This window comes from Gorilla gorilla, chromosome 9, assembly GCF_029281585.2.
Source record: "Gorilla gorilla gorilla isolate KB3781 chromosome 9, NHGRI_mGorGor1-v2.1_pri, whole genome shotgun sequence".
Classification (NCBI taxonomy): Eukaryota; Metazoa; Chordata; class Mammalia; order Primates; family Hominidae; genus Gorilla; species Gorilla gorilla.
In genome coordinates, this window is record NC_073233.2 from 107,807,069 (window position 1) to 107,832,860 (window position 25,792).

Here is a 25,792-nt window from a genome sequence, read left to right on the forward strand (position 1 = left end):
TTCCTGAGGCCAGCAACAAATATTCACAATTGTTGCTTCCATTGATTCTGCCCCTACCACCCCCAGGCCAGTTCAGGAGCAAGAAGGCTTCTCACCTTTGCATGCTTCAAACAATGAAATTTAGAACTGCTTGTGTGAGAGGGAAGTTCAAGCACACAACATGCCCCATAGCTGTCAGCTGCCACTGTCCCAGCTGAGGGTTCCTGCTCTTCCAATGAAAGGCCCACGTCACAGCTGCCCTGCCCCAGCCTGAATATTTAAGCTTTGACCCAGAGCCCTGTTAAAAACATAAACCCCACAGGTCTCTGATATTCCCTTGGGATCCCACCACCTAAGCATTCTGCCTGCCCCGACCTGAAAGTTCTGCGAGTGACCCGGGTACCAGCCCATCCCTCCCCATCATAGCGAGCATCTGAACTAGACTAGACCAAGTAGAAGCAAGAACTTCAATGCGTAAAAACTGTTCTTTTGAACTAGCCCAGTCAGTTGCAAATAAATAAAAACATTTAAAAAACAAAACCTTTGAGAAATAAGAGATTATGTAATGTAACTAAACCTACAAGTTATTGGAATTCGTAAGAGAGAAAAAGAAAAAGTAAACAACCTGGAAAACATTTGAGAGGATAAATAATTTTAAAATATTGCTAGAGGTAGATATTCGGATATGAGGAAACCAGAGAACACCTATGAGATAATATACAAGATAAACATTACTGAGGCATTTGGTTACCAGACGATCCAAGGTTGGTGCTAAAGAAAAAATGTTAAAGGTGGCTAGAGAAAAGGTTCAAATCATCTACAAAGGAAAATCAATCAGACTAACAGTGGACTTCTCAGCAGAGACCTTACAAGCCAAAAGAGGTTGGTGTTGTATTTTTAGCCTCCTTTAAAAAAAAAATGTCAGCTAAGAATTTTATATTACTACAAACTAAGCTTCATAAATGAAGGAGAAATACTCTTTCCCAGACAAGCAATTACTGAGACAATTTGTCACCACTAGACCAGTCCTACAAGAAATGCTCAAAGGAATTCTAAATATGGAAACTAAAGGATGATACTTGGCATCAGAAAATGACAGATATATACAGAACTCACAGACCCTATAAAGCAACTATGTAATTGAAACTCCAAAACAACTAGCTAACACCACTATGTCAGGAATAAAAACTTACATATCAATATTAATCTTGAATCTAAATGACCTACATACCCCACTTAAAACATGTAGAGGCAAATTGGATAAATAAGATCTAATGATCTGCTGTCTTCAAGAGACCTATCTCACATGTAATGACATCCATAGGCTCAAAGTAAATGGTTGGAGAAATATCTGTCACACAAATTGAAAACAAGAAAAAGCAGGTTAAACAACAACATCAAGTCAGAAATCAAAATAAAAAGTTTAATGAAAATAGAAACATAACATACAAAACCTCAGTGAAGGCATTGCTAAGAGGAAAGTTTATAGCATTAAATGCCTACATAGAAAATAGAAAAATCTTCAGCTGGAAATGTAATGCTGCCTCTCAAAGAATAAGAAAAACAAGAACAAATCAAACCTAAATGTAGCAGAAGAAAAAATACTAGAGCAGAACTAAATGAGTTTGAGGCCAAAAAATGATACAAAGGATCAATGAAATAAAAGGTTGGTTCTTTGAAAGGATAAAGGAAATTGATAGAATGCTAGCTAGCCTAAGGAAAAAAAAGAGAGAAGATTCAAATAAGTACAATTGGAAATGATTAAGATGACATCACAACTGATACCAGAAAAACAAAAAAAGATCATCAGAGACTAGTATGTACCCTTGATGTACACAGAGACCTTGATGTACACAAACTAGAAAACCTGAAGACGTAAGACAAATAGCATAGTTCCTGCTTCAATAAGTTCACTTATTCATTCACTCAATCACTGCTTCTTTCAACAAATATAAATTAAATGCCTATTATATTCTAGACACTTACAGGCACTGATGATACAGCAGTGAAAAACAATGAATTTGCCTTTTGAAGAACATTAATTGTTTTCATTCATTTTGTTATTTAAAGAATATTCCTAGAAATTATGTATTTTCATTGTGTGGTGACTACCATGTTTTTTTATTTTACAATTTCTGCTTTATGAAATCTTACTACTTTTTATCTTTATTCTAATGATTCTCTGAGTTTAGCAGATATAGAAACATAACATTCCCAAGTAATGTTAAATTTATATCTCTTTTAAACAATTTTATATCCTGTATTTTTCTCATTTCACTTATTCTACTGAATCACTTAGAATTTCAAGATCAATGTAAAGTTGCTTCTTTAGTGGAAATGCCTCTAATGTTTCTCTATTAAGTATAATATTTGTTTCAAGTTAGAGAGAATTAATGAAACTAAGCTGTTGAGATCTTAATTTGGTTCTCAGCTTGAACACTATTAGCGTATGGAAGTGCTACTGACTTTTGTATGTTGATTTTTGTATCCTGAGACTTTACTGAAGTCACTAATCAGGTCTAGGAATCTTCTAGAAGAGTCTTTAGGGTTTTCTAGGTAAACAATCATATCTTCAGCGAACAGAAATAATTTGACATCCTTTTTCCCAATTTGGATGCCTTTTATTTCTTTCTCTTACGTGATAGCTCTGTTTGGGACTTCCAGTATTATATTGAATAGAATTAGTTAAAGTAGCCATCCTTGTCTTTTCCCAGTTCTTAGTGAAAATGGTTTCAACTTTTCCCTGTTCAATCTGATGTTGCCTGTAGTTTGTCATGCATGGCTCTTATTATTTTGAAGTATGTTCCATCTATGCTAGTTTGTTGAGGGTATTTATTATGAAGAGATGTTGGATTTTATCCAGTACTGTTTTTTGCATCTATTGAGATGATCATATAGTTTTCATTCTTATATCTGTTTATGTGGTGGATCATGTTTATTGATTTATGTATATTGAGCCATCCTTGCATCCCTTGAGCAAAGCACATTTGATCATGGCAAATTATGTTTATGATGTATTGTTGGATTCAGTTTGCTAGTATTTTGTTGAGGAGTTTTGCATTGATGTTAATCAGAAATATTGACCTGTAATTTCTTTTTTATTGTCATTTTGTCCTTCCCTGATTTTGGTATCATGGTGATACAGGATTTGTAGAGTGAGTTAGGAAGACATCCCTTCTCCTTGATTTTTTGGAATAGTTTTAGTAAGGTTGGTACCAGCTTTTCTTTGTACATCTGGTAAAATTTGGCTTTGAATTCATGTGGTACTAGGCTTTCTTTTTGTTAGGAGATTTTTTTTTTATTACTGATTCAATTTCATTACTCATTGTTGGTCTATTCAGGGTTTCTGTTTCTTCCTAGTTCAATCCTGGAAGTTTGTATGTTTACAGGACCTTATCCATTTCCTCTAGGTGTTCTAGCTTGCGTTCATAAAGGTCATCATACTAGTCTCTGTATCAGTTGTGATATCATCTTGATCATTTCTGTTTCTACTTATTTGAGTCTTCTCTCTTTTTTTTTCTTAGCCCAACTAGCGTTCTATGAATTTTCTTTGTCCTTTCAAAGAACCAACCTTTTACTTCATTAATTCTTTTTATCTTTTTTTTTGGCCTCAAACTCGTTTAGTTCTGCTCTAATATTTGTTACTTTTTTCTGCTACCTTTCATTTGTTCTTGTTTTTCTAGTTATTTGAGATGCACCACTAGGTTTCTAATTAAAAATTTTATATTTTTTGTGTTTACTGATTTATATATATTGAGCCATCCTTGCATCTCTGGAAAAAAAACACATTTGATCCTGGTGGATTATCTTTTTGATGTATTGCTGGATTCAGTTTGATAGTATTTTGTTGAAGATTTAATGCTATAAACTTTAATGCTATAAACATTCCTCTTACCATTGCCTTTGCTGTATCCCAGAGGTTTTTGTATGTTACATTTCTACTTTCATTCATTAATTTTTTTTTATTTCTGACTTGATGTTGTTGTTTAACATGCTCTTTTTTGTTTTCAATTTATGTAATAGATATTTCTACAATCCTTTACTTTGAACCTATGGATGTCATTACATGCGATGTGGGTATCTTGAAGACGTCAAATGATTAGATCTTATTTCTTTATCCAATTTGCCGCTATATGTTTTAAGTGGGGTATTTAGGTTATTTACATTCAAGATTGATATTGATACATGATGTTTTGTTCCTGATATAGTGTTGTTAGCTAGTTGTTTTGGAGTTTCAAATAATTTATTTACATCTTAATACTCCCTTTTTTTCATCACTCTGTTTCCCTGCTAGCCTCATACATGTCTCTAAAGCTTTATGTGTTACTATATCTTTATGGTCAAAAGATCTCTACAGTGATTCAGAATGTCGGCTCTGGCATCAGACATCCTACTTGGAATTTTGCCTCTATTATTTACTAATTGTGTAACATTGGGCAAGGTACATAGTTTCTCTGAGCTTCAGTTTCTCACAAAAGTGTCTAACTAAAAGGATAATTTAATAAGAAATGAATTAAAACACACATATATAAATATTCATTGTATAGTGTGTGGCAGGTAGTGAGTATTCAGTAAATGGTAGCTATCATCATCACCATCTTGTCTCCATTGTCAGTACTTTTTAAATGTTTTGGGTGAGATGACATTAGAACTATAAACTGGTAAGATTTTCTGAGAACTTCTTTTGGTCATACATTTTCTATTTTTTTTTTTTCTTGAAATGGAGTCTCACTTCGTTGGTCAGGCTGGAGTGCAGCGGCACGATCTTGGCTCACTGCCACCTCTTCCTACTGGGTTCAAATGGTTCTCCCACCTCAGTCTCTCAAGTAGCTGGGATTACAGGTGTGCACCACCATGCCCTGCTAATTTTTTGTGCATTTTTAATAGAGATGGGTTTCACCATGGTGACCAGGATAGTCTCGAACTCCTGACCTCAAGTGACCTGCCCACTTTGGCCTCCCAAAGTGCTGTTATTACAGGCACGAGCCACCGTGACTGACCTGGTCATACACTTTCTATTCATGAGCATAGAATGGTTTATTTTTTTCTAAATCTAAATTCAGCTCACCACTGAGGTTTATTCATTCAGGAATATCTATTAAGTACCTAATATGGTGCTTGGCACATATGCATGCAATTAATATTAGTTTAATAAAGGAAAAAGCTGTGAATTAAAAAAGAAAACTGAACTGTTATTTGGTATACATGGTGCTAGATGCTGGATACAAGGATATATATGCTACCTTTTTATGTTATTTAATAATGGCTGTCATTTATTAAGGGTTCAGTGTAAGTTAAGGTCTGTTTTTGGATAAAATGCAAGCGTTATCCCCTGACAATCATTTTGAGGTAGGTATTGTTATTCCTGTTACACAAGTAAGGAAATTGAGGTTTATCTAATGTCACATGGATGATAAGTGGAAGAGACGTAATTCAAATCCATGTCTTTCTGATTCTAGAGGGCAAGCTTTTATACATTGCAGATGTGTAAATAACTTGACCTCCCACCACAATGACATGAACTGGCAATACAGAAAAGTCATTGACTTTCTAATAGTAGAAGATTAGTAAGCTTTTCTACTCCTGCTAATTCTAGTGAACCAGAACATGGATCTACTCCTCTGTTTTTGTACAGCCTGCAAGCTAAGGAGTTTTTTTTTTTTTTAACATTTTTAAATGTTTGAAAAATCCAAAAGAATAACACTTCATCACATGTTAAAATCATATAACAGTACCTACATTATACCCTCAATTTTGCCTTTTGCCCTGCAAAGCTTCAAGTATTTTCTAAGTGACCCTTTATAGAAAATGTCTGCCTAAGCTTGAACTAGACTATTTGGGATGCCCTTCAGTAATGTGAGTAATGCTTATGCCATAGTTGATTTACAGAAAAAAATGTATCACTAGTAAATAGACATATTAGCCCTACACAGTTTCTGGAACTGTTTTCTTACACTTCAGTGCAAAAGAGCTAGAGCAACAACAAAACAGAAGCAAAAATCAAAGGACTACTAGTACATTGGGCTGATGCTTCCTGTAAAAATGAGATTCATTCTCTCAAGAATTTATTTATATAATTAATGAAAAATTTCACACAAAAGTAACCTGTTAAAAATAAATGATTTTAAATACCCTTTTAAATGTGCAGACAATAAACTGAATCCTTCCTTAAACTTGAGTATTATCCAAAGATTATTTTACATACTAGTTGAGCCTAAACGAAGATCACAAATTAAAACTTTCTGAAATAATTAAAAGATAGGAAAGAAAGAATTGGGCCAAGGATGGGGAGCAGATTTTCTTTAAGGCAAGGCATGAAGTTTTTAGCCAAGATGTAAGATAAGTTGAAAATTGATCACTAGTCAACTGAATTATGAAATAAAACAGCTTCCAACGATTTTTTTAATTAAACATGGTATAGATTATTCAGATAGAACTGTTGAGGTTATAGCTTATAAGAGAAAAAATGCAAATCTATGTTACTTGATTAAACTATACCACAGCAAATGAGCTAAGGGAATCAAGAAAGCAAGCAATTTACATCTTCAGGTACTTGATCAGGAGGCCAGGACTATTGTGAGTGCTCTGCAATACACGAATGAAGTTGAAAACAAATTTGGCAGAGCAAAACACTCAAGCACACATATGCGAACAGCATAAGAATTCCTGTAAAGGGCTGTTTAGATTTTTACTTTGGTTATGGTATAACCATAACCAAAACCATAACCATAGTATAATCATGGTTATACCATAACCAAAGTAAAAATTCAAAACAGTCCTTTACAGGAATTCTTATGCAGTTTGGGACTGGATTGGATTTGCAAAGGGAAAAAAAACTATTTCTTTATGAAAATGCAGTTATCAGGTTGAAAAGCATAATGTTATACTCACAGTCAAACTGTCTTAAAAATCTACTCACCAGTTAATTATGTTTTTCTCATTGGATATGTGGAAAAGAAATAACTGTGTCATCTAGAGGGGCTATTCTAAGTAGAGTCTAGTGGAGGCGAAAATTGCCTGAGGAGTTGAAAGAAACATAGCAGAGGGAAATTTCTAGTAGATAATAACTGCCATCACCCTTGGTCAGAGGAACACCATTAGCTTTAAAACTATGGTAGTTTCCAAGAAACTCTAAATATAATTTTTTTAGAGAGAATATTTTCAAACTATTCATCTGACAAAGGATTAATATCCAGAATATCCAAGGAACTGAAATAACTCAATAGCAGAAAAACAAATAATCTGATCTACAAATGGGCAAATGAGCTGAATAGATACCTATCAAAACAAGACATGCAAATGGGCACCAGATAAAAGTATTCAACATCATAATCATCAGGGAAATTCAAATCAGACCACAATGAGACACCATGTCATCCCAGTTAGAATGGCTGTTATAAAAAAGGCAAATATAACAGATGCTGGTGAGGATGTAGAGAAAGGGGAACTCTTTTTAATGATATTTTTGTTTTCTTTTATTGTTTGCAAATATTGTATATAGTTCTATCATCATATATAGATAATTTTGTATCTTACATATGTTTTTTATTATACGTTAAGTTCTTGAATACATGTACAGAATGTGCAGGTTTGTAACATAGGTATACACTTGCTATGGTGGTTTCCTGCACCCATCAACTCATCATCTACATTAGGTATTTCTCCTAATGCTATCGCTCCCCTAGCACCCAACGCCCCTCCCCACACCCCGACAGGTCCCGGTGTGTGATGTTCCCCTCCCCGTGTCTGTGTGTTCTCATTGTTCAACTTCCACTTATGAGTGAGAACCTGTGGTGTTTTGTTTTCTGTTCCTGTGTTAGTTTGCTGAGAGTGATGGTTTCCAGCTTCATCCATGTCCCTGCAAAGGACATGAACTCATCCCTTTTTACGGCTGCATAGTATTCCATGGGGTATATGTGCCACATTTTCTGTATCCAGTCTATCATTGATGGGCATTTGAGCTAGTTCCAAATCTTTGCTATTGTGAATAGTGCTGCAATAAACATACATGTACATGTGTCTTTATAGTAGAATGATATATAATCCTTTTGGTATATACCCAGTAATGGGATTGCTGGGTCAAATGGTATTTCTGGTTCTAGATCCCTCAGGAATTGCCACACTGTCTTCCACAATGGTTGAACTAATTTACACTCCCACCAACAGTGTAAAAGCATTCCAATTTCTCCACATCCTCTCTAGCACCTGTTGTTTCCTGACTTTTTAGTGATTGCCATTCTAAATGGCATGAGATGGTATCTCTTTGTGGTTTTGATTTGCGTTTCTCTAATGACCAGCAATGATGAGATTTTCTTCATACGTTTGTTGGCTGCACAAATGTCTTCTTTTGCAAAGTGTCTGTGCATATCCTTCACCCACTTTTTGATGGGTTTGTCTGTTTTTTTTCTTGTAAATTAGTTTAAGTTCTTTGTAGATTCTTGATGTTGGCCCTTAATCAGACAGATAGATTGCAAAAATCTCCCTTTCTGTAGGTTGTCTGTTCAGTCTGATGATAGTTTCTTTTGCTGTGCAGAAGCTCTTTAGTTTAATTAGATCTCATTTGTCAATTCTGGCTTTTGTTGTCATTGCTTTTGGTGTTTTAGTCATGAAGTCTTTGCCCATTCCTATGTCCCGAATGGTATTGCCTAGGTTTTCTTCAAGGGTTTTTGTCGTTTTAGGTCTTATGTTTAAGTCTTTAATCCAACTTGAGTTAATTTTTGTATAAGGTGTAAGGAAGGGGTCCAGTTTCAGTTTTCTGCATATGGCTAGCCAGTTTTGCCAATAGCGTTTATTAAATAGGAAATTCTTTCCCCATGGCTTGTTTTTGTCAGATTTCTCAAAGACCAGATGGTTGTAGATGTGTGGCATTATATGTGAGGTCTCTGTTGTGTTCCACTGGTCTATATATCCGTTTTGGTACCAGTACCATGCTGTTTTGGTTACTGTAGCCTTTTAGTATAGTTTAAAGTAAGGTAGCATGATGCCTCCAGCTTTGTTCTTTTTTCTTAGGATTGTCTTTGCTGTATGGGCTCTTTTTTGGTTCCATATGAAATTTAAAGTAGTTTTTTCTAAATCTGTGAAGAAAGTTAATGGTATCTTGATGGGGATATCATTGAATCTATACATTACTTTGGGCACTATGGCCATTTTCATGATATTGATTCTTCCTATCCATGAGCATGGATGCCTTTTCCATTTGTTTGTGTCCTCTGTTATTTCCTTGAGCAGTAGTTTGCCGTTTTCCTTGAAACGGTCTTTCACATCCCTTGTGAGATATGTTCCTAGGTATTTTATTCTCTTTGTAGCAGTCATGAATGGAAGTTCAGTCATCATTTGGCTCTCTGTTTGTCTGTTATTGGTGTATAGGAATGCTTGTGATTTTTGCACATTGATTTTGTATCTTGAGAGTTTGCTGAAGTTGCTTATTAAGGAGATTTTGGGCTGAGACGATGGGGTTTGCTATATATACAGTCGTGTCTCCTGCAAACAGAGACAACTTGACTTCCTCTCTGCCTATTCGAATGATCTTTATTTCTTTCTCATGCCTGATTGACCTCTCTAGAACTTCCAATATCATGTTGAATAGGAGTGGTGAGAGAGGGCATCCTTGTCTTGTGCCGGTTTTCAAAGGGAATGCTTCCACCTTTTGCCCATTCAGTATGATACTGGCTGTGGGTTTTTCATAAATAGCTCTCATTATTTTGAGGTAAGTTCCATCAATACCTAGCTTATTGAGAGTTTTTAGCATGAAGGCGTGGAGTGTTGAATTTTGTTGAAGGTCTATTTTGCATCTATTGAGGTAATCATGTGGTTTTTGTCACTAGTTCTGTTTATGTGATGGATTATGTTTATTGATTTGCATATGTTGAACCAGCCTTGAATCCCAGGGATGAAGCTGATCTGATAAGCTGGTGGTGGATAAGCTTTTTGATGTGCTGATGGATTTGGTTTGCCAGTGTTTTATTGAGGATTTCTGCATTGATATTCATCAGGAATATTGGGCTGAAATTTCTTTTTTTGTTGTGTCTCTACCAGGTTTTGGTATCAGGATGATGCTGCCCTCATAAAATGAGTTAGAGAGGAGTCCCTCTTTTCTATTTTTTGGAATAGTTTCAGAAGGAATGATACCAGCTCCTCTTTGTACCACTGGTAGTATTCGGCTGTGAATCCATCTGATTCTGGGCTTCTTTTTGGTTGGTAGGCTATTAATTAATGCCTCAATTTCAGAGTTTGTTACTGGTCTGTTCAGAGTTTTGACTTCTTTCTTCTTTAGTCTTGGAAGGGTGTATATGTCCAGATTTTCTAGTTTATTTGCATAGAGGTGTTTATAGTATTCTCTGATGGTAGTTTGTATTTCTGTGGGATCAGTGGTGATATCCACTTTGCCATTTTTTATTGTGTCTATTTGATTCTTCTCTCTTTTCTTCTTTATTAATCTGGCTAGTTGTCTATTTTGTTAATCTTTTCAAAAAAACAGCTCCTAGATTCATTGATGTTTTTGAAGGGTTTTTCGTGTCTGTACCTCCTTCAGTTCTGTTCTGATGTTAGTTATTTCTTGTCTTCTGCTAGCTTTTGAATTTTTTTGCTTTTGCTTCTCTAGTTCTTTTAATTGTGATGTTAGAGTGTCAACTTTCGATCTTTCCAGCTTTCTCCTATGGGCATTTAGTGATATTAATAGAAATAAATTTGATTTTTAACATTAGGCAGAGCAACCTTGAATTCATACAGTATAGAAGAGTAGGCCTTTAGGTATAGTGCTACTTATGCTACAGCTCTTCAAACTGCAGAGCACTGTCAGGAGGTTGGGGTGGGTATTTTTACATTATAGTCTTTTCTATATTCTTCAAATAAGGAACAAAACTATGTTGTCCAGTTGCCTATTATTTTCCAAAAAGTGTATCCTGGAATCTTAGAATAATCCCCTTTATTGTTATGTCTTGTAATACAAAGATTGGAGCTGTATACATATATTATTAAAAATATTTTTACTTTATTTAAAAATATATCTTTTATTATATGTCAAACACTATAAAAGGCTTTAAAATGTAATTAATTATGATGTGAATATAAAGTCTTCTAATGTATAATTTAATAGATATATATGACACATTTTCTCAACTGTAATAGAATATTCATTTCAGCAACTTTTTTCTATGTTAGGTTTCTGAGATAAATCATGCTAAAATTACAGAAAGTTGTAACATTGTAAATAAGTGGGATTAATTTTTATGCTGATAACATTGTTTTGCTCTTAGAGTATCAAATCAATTATCAAAATATAACATATTTTACTTGCTATTCATTGTAATAATGGGTATTAGGAAAATTCTTTCATAAATGTGAACATACACATTGAACTAGGTTCGAAATTATAGGTAATATATAATTACACGTTGAAAATAGGTTCTGAACTGACAGTCATAGGCTGTGAGTTAAAATCATGAAGTTTTTAGCATCTAGAGATGTAGTCCCAGTGTGACAAACTATCTCGCTTCAGGCTAAATCTGGCTATACAAGTGTTTTTGTTTTTTTACACTTGCAGTGTAAGAGCAGAATAGGCAGATAGTCCAATTTAACAAAGGCTGAAGTTGTGCCAGGGGAATAAAATGAAGGGAGAAAGGAGTAAGGAGTCATAGTAGTAGGCAGGAAAGTAATTATATAAGGAATTATTGTGAAATAACTGAAGAGGGTAGTTAAGCGTGAAAGCTTGAGAGACAATTTAATACACCTGCAAGTTATAAGAATTGCTATACTAAACGATTTGCTGGTTTTACTCTGACATCCTTTTCTCATCATAACGGATTTGTATACTCAAACTCTCTGTATATGATGTATTTATCCTTTCACATTTTTCTTTTTAATGCTTAGCTTTAAAATTTCCTAAGACTTTTAGTCAATTAAGACTGATCTGAATTTGGAAAAAAATGAACTTAGAAGTAAACAAATTAGGATTATTATCTAATTGTTTATGTAGATGTTAGAAATTTTATCAAATGTATTAAACCTCTGCCAGAGTTCATAGACTATATTCACGTTAAACACACTGATATACAACTTTTTCATTGTAGATTATTTATCATTTGTATTATTCAGTGTTGAAGTAGCTTTTTGTAACACATGAAATACAGAAGAAAAGACCTAAGATCAAAAATATTTTTATCACATTCTGTGGACAGTTTATCATTTCACAAAAGCAATTGCAATTTACTGTTTCACTTATGATGTAATTAAAAGTGTCTTGTTCAAGGGAAGCATATGCTGGTTTTGTTTGGTTTCTTTTTTATAATCCCTTTGGAGGACTGATTAATATCTGATAATATGTAAAGTGAAAATGGCAAGCCATAGCAAGAGTTTACTCATCTGACCTGTTATATATAACCAGAGAAAAAACGGGGCTAATGAAAGTTTCATTACAATTTGTCATTATCTTTATAGATTTTCCTTCCTCTTTCTCCAGCTGAATCTTAATTCAATTCTTATCTTCATATAATGGATGTGAGTATATTTTTTGAGATACCTATAATTAGCTCAACTGATACTTTGGAGAGACAATTTTTATTAAAAGTTAACATTTCCTAAAGGTGATATGTTGTCCCATTCATAGGTGACTGATAACAAATATTTAAAAGAATTATAGCATTATCAAATCAAAACCACAGTGAGATACCATCTCACACCAGTTAGAATGGTGATCATTAAAAATCAAGAAACAACAGGTGCTGGAGAGGATGTGGAGAAACAGGAACACTTTTACACTGTTGGTGGAACTGTAAACTAGTTCAACCATTGTGGAAGTCAGTGTGGCAATTCCTCAGGGATCTAGAACTAGAAATACCATTTGACTCAACCATCCCATTACTGGGTATATACCCAAAGGATTATAAATCATGCAGCTATAAAGACATATGCACACGTTATGTTTATTGAGGCACTATTCACAATAGCAAAGACTTGGAACCAAGCCAAATGTCCAACAATGATAGACTGGATTAAGAAAATGTGGCACATATACACCATGGAATACTATGCAGCCATAAAAAAGGATGAGTTCATGTCCTTTGTAAGGACATGGATGAAGCTGGAAGCCATCATTCCCAGCAAACTATCGCAAGGACAAAAAACCAAACATCGCATGTTCTCACTCATAGGTGGGAATTGAACAATGAGAACACACGGACACAGGAAGGGGAACATCACACACCGGGGCATGTTGTGGGGTGGGGGGAGAGGGGAGGGATAGCATTAGGAGATATACCTAATGTTAAATGACGAGTTACTGGGTGCAGCACACCAACATGGCACATGTATACATATGTAACAAACCTGCACAATGTGCACATGTACCCTAAAACTTAAAGTATAATAATAATAAAAAAAGAATTGTAGCATTATATCATGTGGTGTAATAGGAAAGTATTTAATCAAATAATTTCATTGATTAAAAACATTCTAAACCAAGAGTATCATAATAGCTCTAGATTTTTTTAATGCTAATTTCAAAGCTGAATTAGTCACTTTGAAAACTCAAACCTTTTCTGCCATGAGTTCTTATTCTTGTTACCTAATTTTAGTGAATGTCAGTGTCCTAATCATAAATGGGCATAATAAGCCCTCCCATATCTGTTTACAAATTGATCACAGACCCACAAGTTTACAGTTGCCAATAAAACACCAAAAACCTTCATTTTTCTGTGGCTTTTCTGTCAAGGTACCATTCAACACTCACATTTTTATTTTAAGAATTATTATTAAGAATCTTATTTGCTCTAGAGTGTGTTATGGTAGCCATTCTGTGCAGACAAATGACTATGTATTAGAAAATGCTAATTTAATTTTTCTCTCAAAACATATGTAAGAACTGCTTTTTCTATTCTTCCTCAGAAACTAATCTTTAATAAGATGTCCTTATTGAAGATTATTTTAAAATTCCTAAAATTAGTGTGGTTTAACTTCCAAACATTGAATTGCTTTTGTCCTGGTATAGTTTTTAAAACTTTAGAATCAATCACATTGACTTTGATTTGCCAACTCTATAAAATATATGACTGCAGTGAATTTTTTACTTGCTTTTCACATAGAAAAACAGGAATTAGTATCTACTTCCAGGAAGCCCGGCAGAGAGTTAGGTATGTTAGTAGCTAGTATAACTATTTTCATTCATTTCCTTTTCTCTCTTTTCTCTTTTCTAAACATTTAGAAGGTCAAAAATAGTTGGTGAATGAAGTTTGACTAATTTTTATTATAGGGTATTTGCACGGAATGCAAAAAAAATTACAGTGACCTGAATAATCCTGATGATAGTAACAGGAACAATGAATACAGTCAATGGAAGACTTCAATATGAAATCACTTTGCAAGTGAGGCAGCAAATACCAAGTCAGTATTACAAAACTTGTCCGTTGTTTTTACAGAAGTCATAGAAATTAAAGTTGAAGGTCTCTCATGTTGAGAAGCCAGCTCAGTTCCTTAATCTTTCATATAATATATATGACACTCAAATATAATTAATGAAACTTTATAAAATTTGTCTCTGACACTTAATCTAATATAATTTGCCTTTTCAATGGTCTTTTTGTAAAAAGTCAAAATCTCAATTTTATAAAAGATTTTAAAATTTGCATTAAATCGTATCTGTTCACAGCACTTTTAGAGAATTAGTTGAGAATCCTTGGAGCACTGATAGTCTAAAACTCATTAGGGCCACCTACAGGATAAATGTATAGCCACGAATACCTCAATATTGGCACTCCATTCCTCTTCCTTTTTCCAAACACAACTCCTATAAGCTCAACATTGCCACTTATTCAGAACAGACTTAAGACTGGGAAACATAAGTCCAGGAGACAAATCAACCACAGCGTTTTACTTCTAATTGTATAGCTTTTATTCTCCTGTCTTGAGCCTTTTCCTTGCTCCTCCCCAATAACTAAACCAACCTGTTATATTTAACATACATAAGATACAAGATCAGTGTCCAGAATCTCTTATGTACTATCTTTCTTGATAGTTTCAGGTACTCTATTTCCCTCCAACACTTTAAAATAATGCTTTTTAAGGAATAATTTTTGAAATATTTTTCAGGTGTTTGTGTGTGGGTACATATAGCTCACATTCTACCTACTCAACGTGTCTCAGGAGGTTAAAAAAAAAAGAAAAATAACTTTCTGAGTAGTTTGCCAAGTTTCTCTGCCAACTCTATTACCACGTGTTATCTTTATGAAGTCTATGAAGTCTTTCAGGAGAAATCCCCTTAGGACTGGGGATATCTCTACCTTGTTTTGGCTCCTCTTAAGTTTAGAGTCAAATTTGTAGCCAACTTCCAATAATTTACAAAAATATATAGTGTATATTCCTAAGTACTTGTTTTGCCCTGCAGCCTTCTTACCATGCTTATTTTGTCTTCACCTGGAATTCCTCAACTATTGTTTTATTTGTTTACTTATTATTATTGAGGCAGATACATATTTTAAGCTACCTCAAATACTTCGTGGAACAATACAGGGATGAAAAGAGTAACTGAAGAATGTCAAGAAAGAAGGAAGACAAGGCAAAAAGGAAGAGAAGGAGGAAGGAAGGGGGAGGGAAAGGGAAGAAAAAAGGAAGGAAATAAAGGAAAAATCTAAAGTCTGTGTGTATGTGTGTTCATGTATTAATAGCTCCCATTTAGAGAAATAGTGTGAAGTGCTACATGGTAAATGTTCATGGTATGTATTTGGTCACTCATGAGTGTGGCTGTGACAAGCTGAGCTTTGAGGACTTGGGCTTATATACCTATTTGGTGACCCAGACTCCTGTGAGCTATGAAAAGTTGGCCCAAGTAGGTATGATTAATTCATTTATATGTCTATATCCTTTACAGTTTTTCTGTGTAACCAATACCTAATATATATAGTATGCATTGAATACTATTTTTTAAATATATAGTATGCATATATAGTTTTTAATATATAGTTTTTAATTATATAGTTTTTAATATATAGTATGCATTTTTTAATATATAGTATGCATTGAATAAATATTTGTTAAATAAATTCATAAAATGGTTCGTTTTACATCTGATCAATATGGCTCAAATCTCATATCCCAAGTCTACACTCCATCATCTAAAGCTCTTAATAACTCTATTATTGTATGTTTTTCATTGTTTTTTTTTTTTTGCATAGTTCTTCTAGGATGAATAGGTGCAGTAATTCTGCAAGCTACAGTTCTAGCTACAGCTCTTCTTCTAAACCCTGCGTGAGCTTCTTAACTCAGAAAAAGAAAGGTCAGAGCAAAGACAAAGTCTAGGGCCCTGTGACTTTTGATCACAACATTTCTCATCTTATTTCTTAACTTGAGTATTTGTAAATGTGCTTTATAGTAAGTCCAGAAAGATATTTACTTCAGTTTGTAATCTGAACCTGAATTTTAGAGTCTTCATATTGTGATTTTTATTTTTACTCCCTTTTTTTCCTGTAAAGATAAAAAATAGAACACATGAACATGTGTTTTTGACCTTGTGTAATTGCAATAAAACAATTCAAGCCCGTATCTATAAAAGCACTTGGTCTTTTTTCCATTTATCTTCTTGGTACATGTAACATGTCATCTATTAAGATAACATGATAAACACTGAATCTGCACATACATCCACCGAAGTATTTCAAAGTTCTCTGATTAAATACCTCCAAAGAAATTAACTCCTTTCTCTTCTTAGTGAGAGATGAACAAACAGTTAAATTTTCACTCAGGCTATTCAGTCTAACCACCATCCCCATCAACCAAGAATTTTTTCACATAAACCATTCTGCCTTAGATCAACCATCATCTTGTTTGGCACAGGGACCACTTCTACATTGTAGATAATAATGTTTCACTTTTCTTTATGGTAGGAAAGAGTTAAGTGAGAAATGTACATACCCCATGAAAGTACAGACTTCTTTTTAGTATTTCTTTATATGTCTTCAAGAAAGAAAAAAAATCTACTCACAATATAAAAAAATCTATTTATCTTTGGGCTTGTGGTGCTAAAGTTCCCAGGAAATAGTGACACAGAGACAATTCTACGAGGAAATGTTGAATTTTGCTTGTATTAAAAGCTGGTACAAAATAAAGCAATTGGAGTGAAGTATCATCTTTTGGGTCATTGGGATCTCAAAACACAATTTAGGTCATAGTTATTCTATAATTTTCTTTTCTTTGTGTGTTTAATTTCTAGGGCATGCCTGTACTTCAATTCCTCAGAAATAGGCATTAATTTAGGACTGTTTTCTATTAAAACAATCTTGTAAATACATTAGGTTGATTTGAAATGTCACAAAAATAAGCATAATATAAACTTGTAGTAAATGGATTGAAATGGATATTTATGTTTTAGAAACCATTTTAAAAATTCAGTTAAAATAAATTGATATCCCAATGACCTTCCAGAATTTGTAGATTCAATGAAGATGAAAAGAGGAAAGTGAAACCACATAATCCGTAGAGATATTAAAATCGAGCATGGTGGCTTTCCCCTATAATCCCAGTACTTTGGGAAACAGAGGCCAGAGGATTGCTTGAGACCAGTCTTGGCAACATAGTGAGACTCTGTCTCTATGATGAATTTGAAAAATTAGCTGAGTATATTGGCATGTATCTGTAGTCCCAGCTACTTGGGAGGCTGAGACTGGAGGATTTCTTGACCCCAGGAGTTACAGACTGCAGTGAGTTATGATCACATCCTGCACTCCAGCCTGGGCAACAGAGGGAGGAGGCTCTCAAAATATATATTAAAGTCCTGCCACAACCACTGCCTAACTATCTTGTATTGTATTTCTAGGAGTAAAGTAAAAGGAAGTCAAATTAGAAATCTTGCCATGCTTTGATTTCATATTAAGATCATTTTTTGGAAAAAAAAAGCCTCTAAGAATCAGTCCTTTTGAGTTTAAAGCCATGATTTGCATATATTTGTTTGTTTGTTACAGACAGTCATGTGTATGTTGTATTATCTCATACATATGAAGTTCAAAAAGAGACAAGAATAATATTTGGTAATAGAAATCAGAGCAGTAACCGTGTAGGTACATATATTTGAAAATGACTGCCTTGATTTTTACTGCTACTGAAGTTAGTGTGTATATTTTTAAAATAACAATCCCCCAGAAAAGTAGAACTAGAATTGCTCTTTTTCTTTTGTCCTGCTACTTTATGAAAAGCTTAACTGTTTATAAAGAAACATTGAATTTTGTGTAAAATCTTAAACACATTCTGCAATAATGAATACTTTTCTGTTTATTTATTTGGTGTCGTGTCTTTACTGCTGATTAGACCCCCATGATTTTGGATGTGTTTAAGAAGATTTGGTTATACATTCGGCAAAATAATTAGTAAATTCTTACCCATCTCAAAAATACAATGTATAGAATTTTTCTTAGATTGTTATAGACTAGTAATTTATCTCCTTCATATCCACTAGTGTATTTTCTTGAATGTTCAGTTTATTTGTCAAATTAATATTAAATTTGAAGCTCTACCTTGTATTGCTACAAAGCATATTATTTTAGCATGAAATAATTAAAATATATTTTAAAAATCTCTTTTACAATTTGTGCCTAATGGAAGAAATGGCAGAACATTTCTAAGAAGCATTTCTTATCATGGAAACGTGATTTACAGACCCAGAATTCTGGGACAGTTTATTTATAAAAATATTGAACTCCTACCATTTGCAATAAAGTAGTGTAAAAGTTGTCTTACTGATCAACCTAGCCCAAGAAAAAGGAAAGGGGCGTAAGTACTGAGATATAAATAGTTTAATAAGCAATAATAGAATTACAATGTAAATTACACATCATTCCCTTTTGGACCATTTTCTTTTTAGGAAAGTCTTTTCAAATTGTGTAAATGCAACATAGTTTAAGGGAAGGCCATTGATCTCCAATACTATAATCCCTTTTACATAGAAGTGAATATTTCATTAACTAATACTCCCAGACTAATCAAAATGGATGAGAGTAGTTAATTCACAGAGCCCATTCTAGGCTTTCATAAAATGAAAGTCACATAACTTTCTTATTCACATTTATAGAAAAAGAATGCTTTTTCTGTTTTTGTTATATTTTATTAGAGCATACAAGCCTTTCTAATTTGGCATGCTCATGCTTGGTTTTACACATCATTCTTAGCCTGACATATAATGAAGCAGCCGTTGGGACACCAAGTCCTCTAACCAGTTCTGTTTCTCTTCTCACTATGAGAGAATGGGCGTTATTGGTAGTAGAAATATCAATATGTAGGAAATATTATAAAAAATGACTATTTGTGTTAAAAATGCTATACTCCCTAGCATCTATACTGGCAACTTGAATGGACTGTAAATAAAAATAAAGAGTGTGGTTTTTCTATGGGTGGTATAGATTTATTTCCATTGTGGTATTTAAAATTAGATGCTGTAGATATATGTTAAAGCCTTCTTGTCACTGATTAACAAACAAAAGACACCTTGTGAAGATAATGATAGAAAGTAAGTACAAGTTACAATCATAGCAATTCTTTACATTCTTTTTTGCCTTGGATCTAAATGTTTTATTATGTTGACAGATCTGGGAAATTTTAGTGGCCGGACAAGAAGTGCAGTCTCTGTGAGGGAAGGCCAGGGTGTCGTTCTGATGTGCTCTCCGCCGCCACATTCACCAGGTACGGTAGGATCTCATTCTTTGCTGCTGCTGCTGCTGCTCTCTTTTGCTATGTGTTCATTCTTTTAGACAGTATATTGATGGGAGAACATTTCAGGTGAAATGTACATGGTTTTCTTGACATCTATCAGAGTGCCAGATGAGTAATTCAAGATCACGTACTCTAAATATCATTAGACAGGATACTGAACTCCAATAAGATTGTTTTATTGCCATTCTAACTGTTAACTGTCACTGTTATGCCTCTGTCTTCCGTCAGTGAAGAATATATTGCCTAGAGCACAAAGGAAGTGATAAACTGAGAGAATGAAAACTTTTCAAAATAGTTTGGATTATCAGAGATGAGTTAACTGAATACTAATATGCATCTGGTTTCAAAAGATAAACTGGATACTTAGTTGTTTATGGTGCTCTTTGCCACACTGGAATTAGAAGTTCTAAGAAATGCTTTTTTTGAGTTTCAAACAAAACTGCAATTTAGTTAGTACTTTTTGGCTCTTTGAGGTCTTGTTTGTAAAAGTCATGGTGAGTACTTTATGTGGCTTGAGGAAGCAGAAAACTAAGCTCTGCTCAGATTAATTATACATCCTTTTGCAAGCTTACACCTAATTATATCTATTTTGTTTGAGTTTTATAATTTGAGATGAGTACTCCTTTGGAACTTAGTATAGCTTTACTATAAGTTAAGAGTGACCAGCATCAGTTAAAGAGAGAGAGAAAGAGAAAGAGCACAAGGAAGAACCAAGGAATGAAGGCCTTAATTAACAACTGGTAACAGAATTGAAGGTCTTGGTATGTCAGTAATTTTTTCTTCTTTAATTAGAGTGATGGCCATATTTGTTTCTAGGTTATATTATCAGGGTAGTAATGGAGCCCAATTTGGCTCTGCTGTACATATTTTTTTAATAACAAAATGGCCTACATTGATTTTCTTAAGACTTCTTTATCTTTATCTGATCCCCCTTCTATATTTTTAATCGAAAGTATGCTGCATATCAACAGGGACATATTTTTGAAAACACTTTTATTTGAAACTCAGATAATAATTACAATTAGGGTAACGATTGTTTGAGTTGTACCCCTCCAATTGTTGAGTTGTACCGCTCCAATTCCTGTACACCAATCCAGTTATTCTAATCTTTCTGTGAAAGATTTGGGAAGTTTACCGTAAACATATCTATTCTTGCCTGCATCTAAATCCAGATTTAGGTTCTTTCAAGACAACATCTGTTTTAATTTTTTTAATGGATAAGACAAAAATTTATATTACATTTAGGGAAAGTGTATAGCATTAATATAAGTCATGTCTCATATTGGTTATTAAACAGATTTCATCCAAGGGGGTTATTAGTTGAATAATTGTTAGAGATTGCAGAAAAGGGGAAAAGAAGGGGAAGGAGAAAGAGAATATAACAGGCTTTATAGAGGATGAATGATCCATCACTAGACTGACAGGAGTTAACAACATAAAGTGACCCCTGTGGGAAAATAAGCAAGATTTTCTGAGATATCATCTTTATTTTAAGGCTGGGGAACGTGTATTTTTAAACAAAGTGAAATGGAAGAGGATAATATAGAAGTCAAAACTTCAGGATTACACATAAATTATCCAGTTGGCAGAGAAAACTGTATACAGATTTCTGGTGGGAGAATATAGTACAATGAATTGCATATATGGTAAGATAAGCATAAGATAAGAATAGGCACTAATGACTGATTAAATAGGTAATAATGTGATCTCTGATTGAGATCAATATATGTAAATTAAATGACTGTTCAATAATCGTATTTTACATCCGAACTCATCTGCTTGACCTAGGCCAACTTGATATGTTATTACCACATCTGCAGTCTCTTAATTGCCACATTTACAAGCTTCCTATTTTCTGAACAGCATCCACTGTCTTCTACTCACCCCTTTAGTACCCTGATTGCAGGAGTCCTTTCATGTCATGGAAATCTACAAATCATTGATCCTACCCTATTTTCATTCTACTCCACCTCCTTTGATTCTTACTTTTCTCTTTCAGTTATTATCATATTCTTTTATACAGCTTCAATTTTGTCATCTCTCTTTTGCTTTCTCACACTGACATTCCAGTTTGCAAAACCCTAATCACAATAAAGATCCACTCTTAGCCTACTTCACGTATGAATCTATTCAGTTTAATATTACTGTTAAACAATCCCCAAAACCAAAGCACACACACAAAACAAATGAACAAAAAACCAGTTATACAGACTGCTGTCAATTTAAAATAAAAATGATGAACTTCACATGCATCTTAATGTTAACTAGAATTTTTTTAAAAACCTATTATTTTTACTATACTTTTGTCAGATGTTTTATGTGTCTTCCCCAGTCTCACTCTCAGGTGATAAACATGCATCCTATTATGTTGTGAAAGAGAAAGCAATTAGAAAATAACCTCCGCAAGCCCTCATCACCAAGTCACACACCAATTAGCATTTGTAGCCATACACTCTGACTTCCCAGTTTTTAGTATATATTATAGTATATAGTACAGTATATGGTACAGTATAGCATAGTGTACTATAGTATAGTACAAGTCAGATACAAAAGAATTTCCTTTTCAAAGGTTTGGCTTATTCAGCATCCTTGTTCTTTGTCCCCTACTTCCAAGGCCACACTAACTTCCTTATCCTTTGTTCCTCCCTATTTTAATTTCAGTAAACAACTTTCCCAACAGTCCTTATTTACAGAGCCCACATTTGCTACCCACTCTGTAAATTACCCCTCCCATCGCAACAGCTTTTCCCACTGAAACCGCCCTTCCTGCCAGTGTAACCACATTCCTTCACCTTTCAAGTTAGCCAGCCAGGTTCAGCTTAGATTGTGCAGTCCAACTCCAGCCAGTGGAGGCAGGACACAGTAGCAGGGATAAGCTGCATTAAGGATAAAAAACCGTTCCTGCCTTTGTTTGGTGTGCTCTCATGACCAGACTTGGGAGCAGCATTCTTCTGCCGAAGCAAATTTTGCCTTGCTGAGAAATCCTTTCTTTACGTGCTCTTTTTCTTGCGACTCCAAGCTTTACTTCCAACGGTATAGTATAGCATATGCATTTGTTGCAGTTGTAAGACTAATCTCTCAACTTGTGTGCGCTGTAGTTCATCTTTTTTTGCCTACTTTAAGAAATTGTTTCAGCAGTACCCCTTCTTCTGCATTTTTATCAGAGTTTGATTCCTCTTCTGGAGCAGTCCATCAACATGGAAACCTGCTATTCTTTCCTCCATATAAAAATAAAACAAAGGAAAACTCCATTGGCCAATGCCCTCTTCATTCAGTTACTACATGATTTTTGGTTTCCCTTTACAGTAAAACTTCAAAAACTTTGTCTTTATATACTCTATCCAATTCTATTCCTTTCAGTCAGTCTGTGTGTTTCTCTCTCTTCCCCCTCTTTTTGTCTCTACTCTCTTTCTAACAGATTTATTGACATGCAATTTTTATCCCATAAAATTCATGCATTTTAAGTGTACAGTTCAATGAGTTTTGTTACGTTTATTTAATTGTGCCTTCATCACCACAACTCAAAAGATACTTCCATCATTTCAAAAAGTCATTCAATCCCTCTCCTACTCATGTCCCTAGGCAATTTTTGCTATGCTTTCTGTCTGTACAGTTTTGACTTCTCTAGAATATTTATTTTATTTTATTTTATTTTATTTTATTTTATTTAAGACATGTTTTTGCCATGTTACTCAGGCTCGTCTTGAACTCCTAGGCTTAAGTGATCCACTCACCTGTAATCCCAAAGTGCTGGGATTATAGGCATGAGCCACTGGGTCCAGCCAGAAATTTCATTTTAATGCAATCATACAATCTGCAATCTATATATGTGCACGTCTGTGGGTGTTTGGTTTCTTTTACTTGGCAGAATCTGAGATTCATCTGTATCATGGCATGTATCAATAGTTTGTTGCTTTATATTGCTGAATAGTATTTCATTTTAAATGAAATGACACATTCCATTTTGTTTATCCATTTGGATTATTTTCAGTTCTCATGTGGGTTACTTCTTTCTCCATAAAACACTATTTTCACTTAGCTTAAAAGATTCCTCACTCTTGATATTCCTCCACTCTTTCTTCTTAATCTCCTTTGCTGATTTGTCTCATCTCCTCAAACTCTTAATTTTATAGTCCCCCAAGTGTCAGTACTATAACTTCTTATTTCCTTAATAAACTCACACTTTGTTAGTTTTCACCTGATAATAAAGCTTTAAATATCTAAATATCTAAAATCTCCCTCACATAACATCTCTAACCCAGACTCTGGCTTGTATGTATATCCAACTGCCTATCAGTATTTGGCTAATAGGCACTTCAATCTTAACCATGTCTAAATCTGAACTCCTGGTTATTTCGTCCCCAAACCTTCTCTAGCTACAGTCTTTTCCACCTCTATTAATAGAAATTTCATTCTGTACATCAGGCCTGAGAGCCATTCTTCACTTCTCACTTTCTCTACACGCCACATACAAACCATCAGTAATTTTACTGATGTCAGCCCACTTTCTGGTCCATAGACAACTTCTTGCTGTGTACTCACATGGTGGAAGGGGCCAGAGAGCTCTCTTGGGCCTTACTTATAAGTGCACTAATCTCATTCATGAGGGCTTCACTCTCATGACTTGATCACTTACCAAAACTCTCACCAGCTAATACCAGCACATTGGCAGTTAGGATTTCAACATACTACTTTTGAGGGGATATAAACATTCAGACCATAGAAGGTGGTATTTGGAGATGGGGCTTTTTTTTAGTTTTATATGAGGCCTTGAGGGTTGGGCCTTTATGATAAGATTAATGACTTTATTAGAAGAGACACCAGAGAGCTCTCTTTCTCTACTGAATGTGAGAAAACAAAGAAGGTGTCCATCTGCAAACCAGAAAGAAAGTCCTCATCAGAAACCAACCATGCTGTCACCTAATCCCAGACTTCCAGCCTCCATAGCTGTGGGAAAATAAATTTCTGTTGTTTAAGTCGTCCAGTCTGTGGTACGTTGTTAAGGCAACTTGAGCAGACTCATGCACCATCTCATTCAGCTTAATATCAAAGCCAAAGTCCTTACCATCGCTTGGAGAACCCTCGACATTTGCATCCAATTGATCTCTCTGAACTCAGCTACTGCTTTCCCTCCTACTCTCTTTCTTGTAGTTATCGTCATTTCCTTGATGTCTCAAACAACCAGACAAGCTCCTGCCTTAAGGCCTTTGCAGTCGCTATTCCCTAGGCCTGGATCATGTATATCCCAGGTATATGAATGGCTCACTCCCTCACATCCATATCTTTCTTTAAATATCACCTTAGTAAAACCTTTTACGATCTTCCTCTTTTGATTTCTACTCCACAATTCGTTTCTCCATCTTTGCTTTATTTTTCTCCGTAATACTCACAGCATTACATATACTGCCTTAATTTTTCTCCATAATGCTCCTAGCATTCCATATACTGCACGCATTTACTTACTTCGTTGTTCATAGTTTGCCTCCTTCGGTTACAATGCAAATTCTACTAAGACATAAATTTTGCAGGTTTTGTTCACTGTTATTACCCCATTGCCTAGGACAGAGTATGAGCTCAAAAATATTTATTGAATGAGTCTATGTATAATATTCAGAAATATATGAAATGAGCCCAGGTTTTAATAAATATCAGAAACTTTGATGGAAAAGTCATAAATAAGAATAGGAAAAAAACAGATCAGCTATGTAACAAGAAAACCTTTCTTAAAATTTACCTTTTTCTCATAATTATATTGTGAAATGGTGCATGAATTTTAGTGCCTTGCTTATTTGATTAAAAGAAGAACTTTGAAACTCTCTTGGGAAAATATAGTCAAAAAAGCTTGCTGAAGAAACAGAATATATTAGTCCATTTTCATATTGCTGTGAAGAAATACCTGATACCGGGTAATTTATAAAGAAAAAGAGGTTTAACGGACTCACAGTTTCACCTGGCTGGAGGGCCTCACAATTATGGCAGAAAGTGAAGGAGGGGCAAAGGTGCGTCTTACGTGGTGGCAGGCAAGAGAGCATGTGCAAGGCAACTGCCCTTTCTAAAGCCACCAGATCTTGTGAGACTTATTCACCATCATGAGAACACAATGGGAAAAATTCACCCCCGTGATTCA

The 25,792-nt window shown here is 34.5% G+C and overlaps 1 protein-coding gene across 1 annotated transcript in view; it reads left to right on the plus strand.

Annotated features, from left to right (window-relative positions):
- Window positions 1-25,792, plus strand: part of CNTN5 (contactin 5) — a 1,330,348-nt gene that overhangs the window by 873,678 nt on the left and 430,878 nt on the right. Inside the window, exon 7 of the mRNA XM_019035685.4 lies at window positions 19,540-19,635. Within this exon, the coding sequence (XP_018891230.3) occupies window positions 19,540-19,635 (96 nt within the window). The remainder of the gene's footprint in view (window positions 1-19,539; window positions 19,636-25,792) is intronic.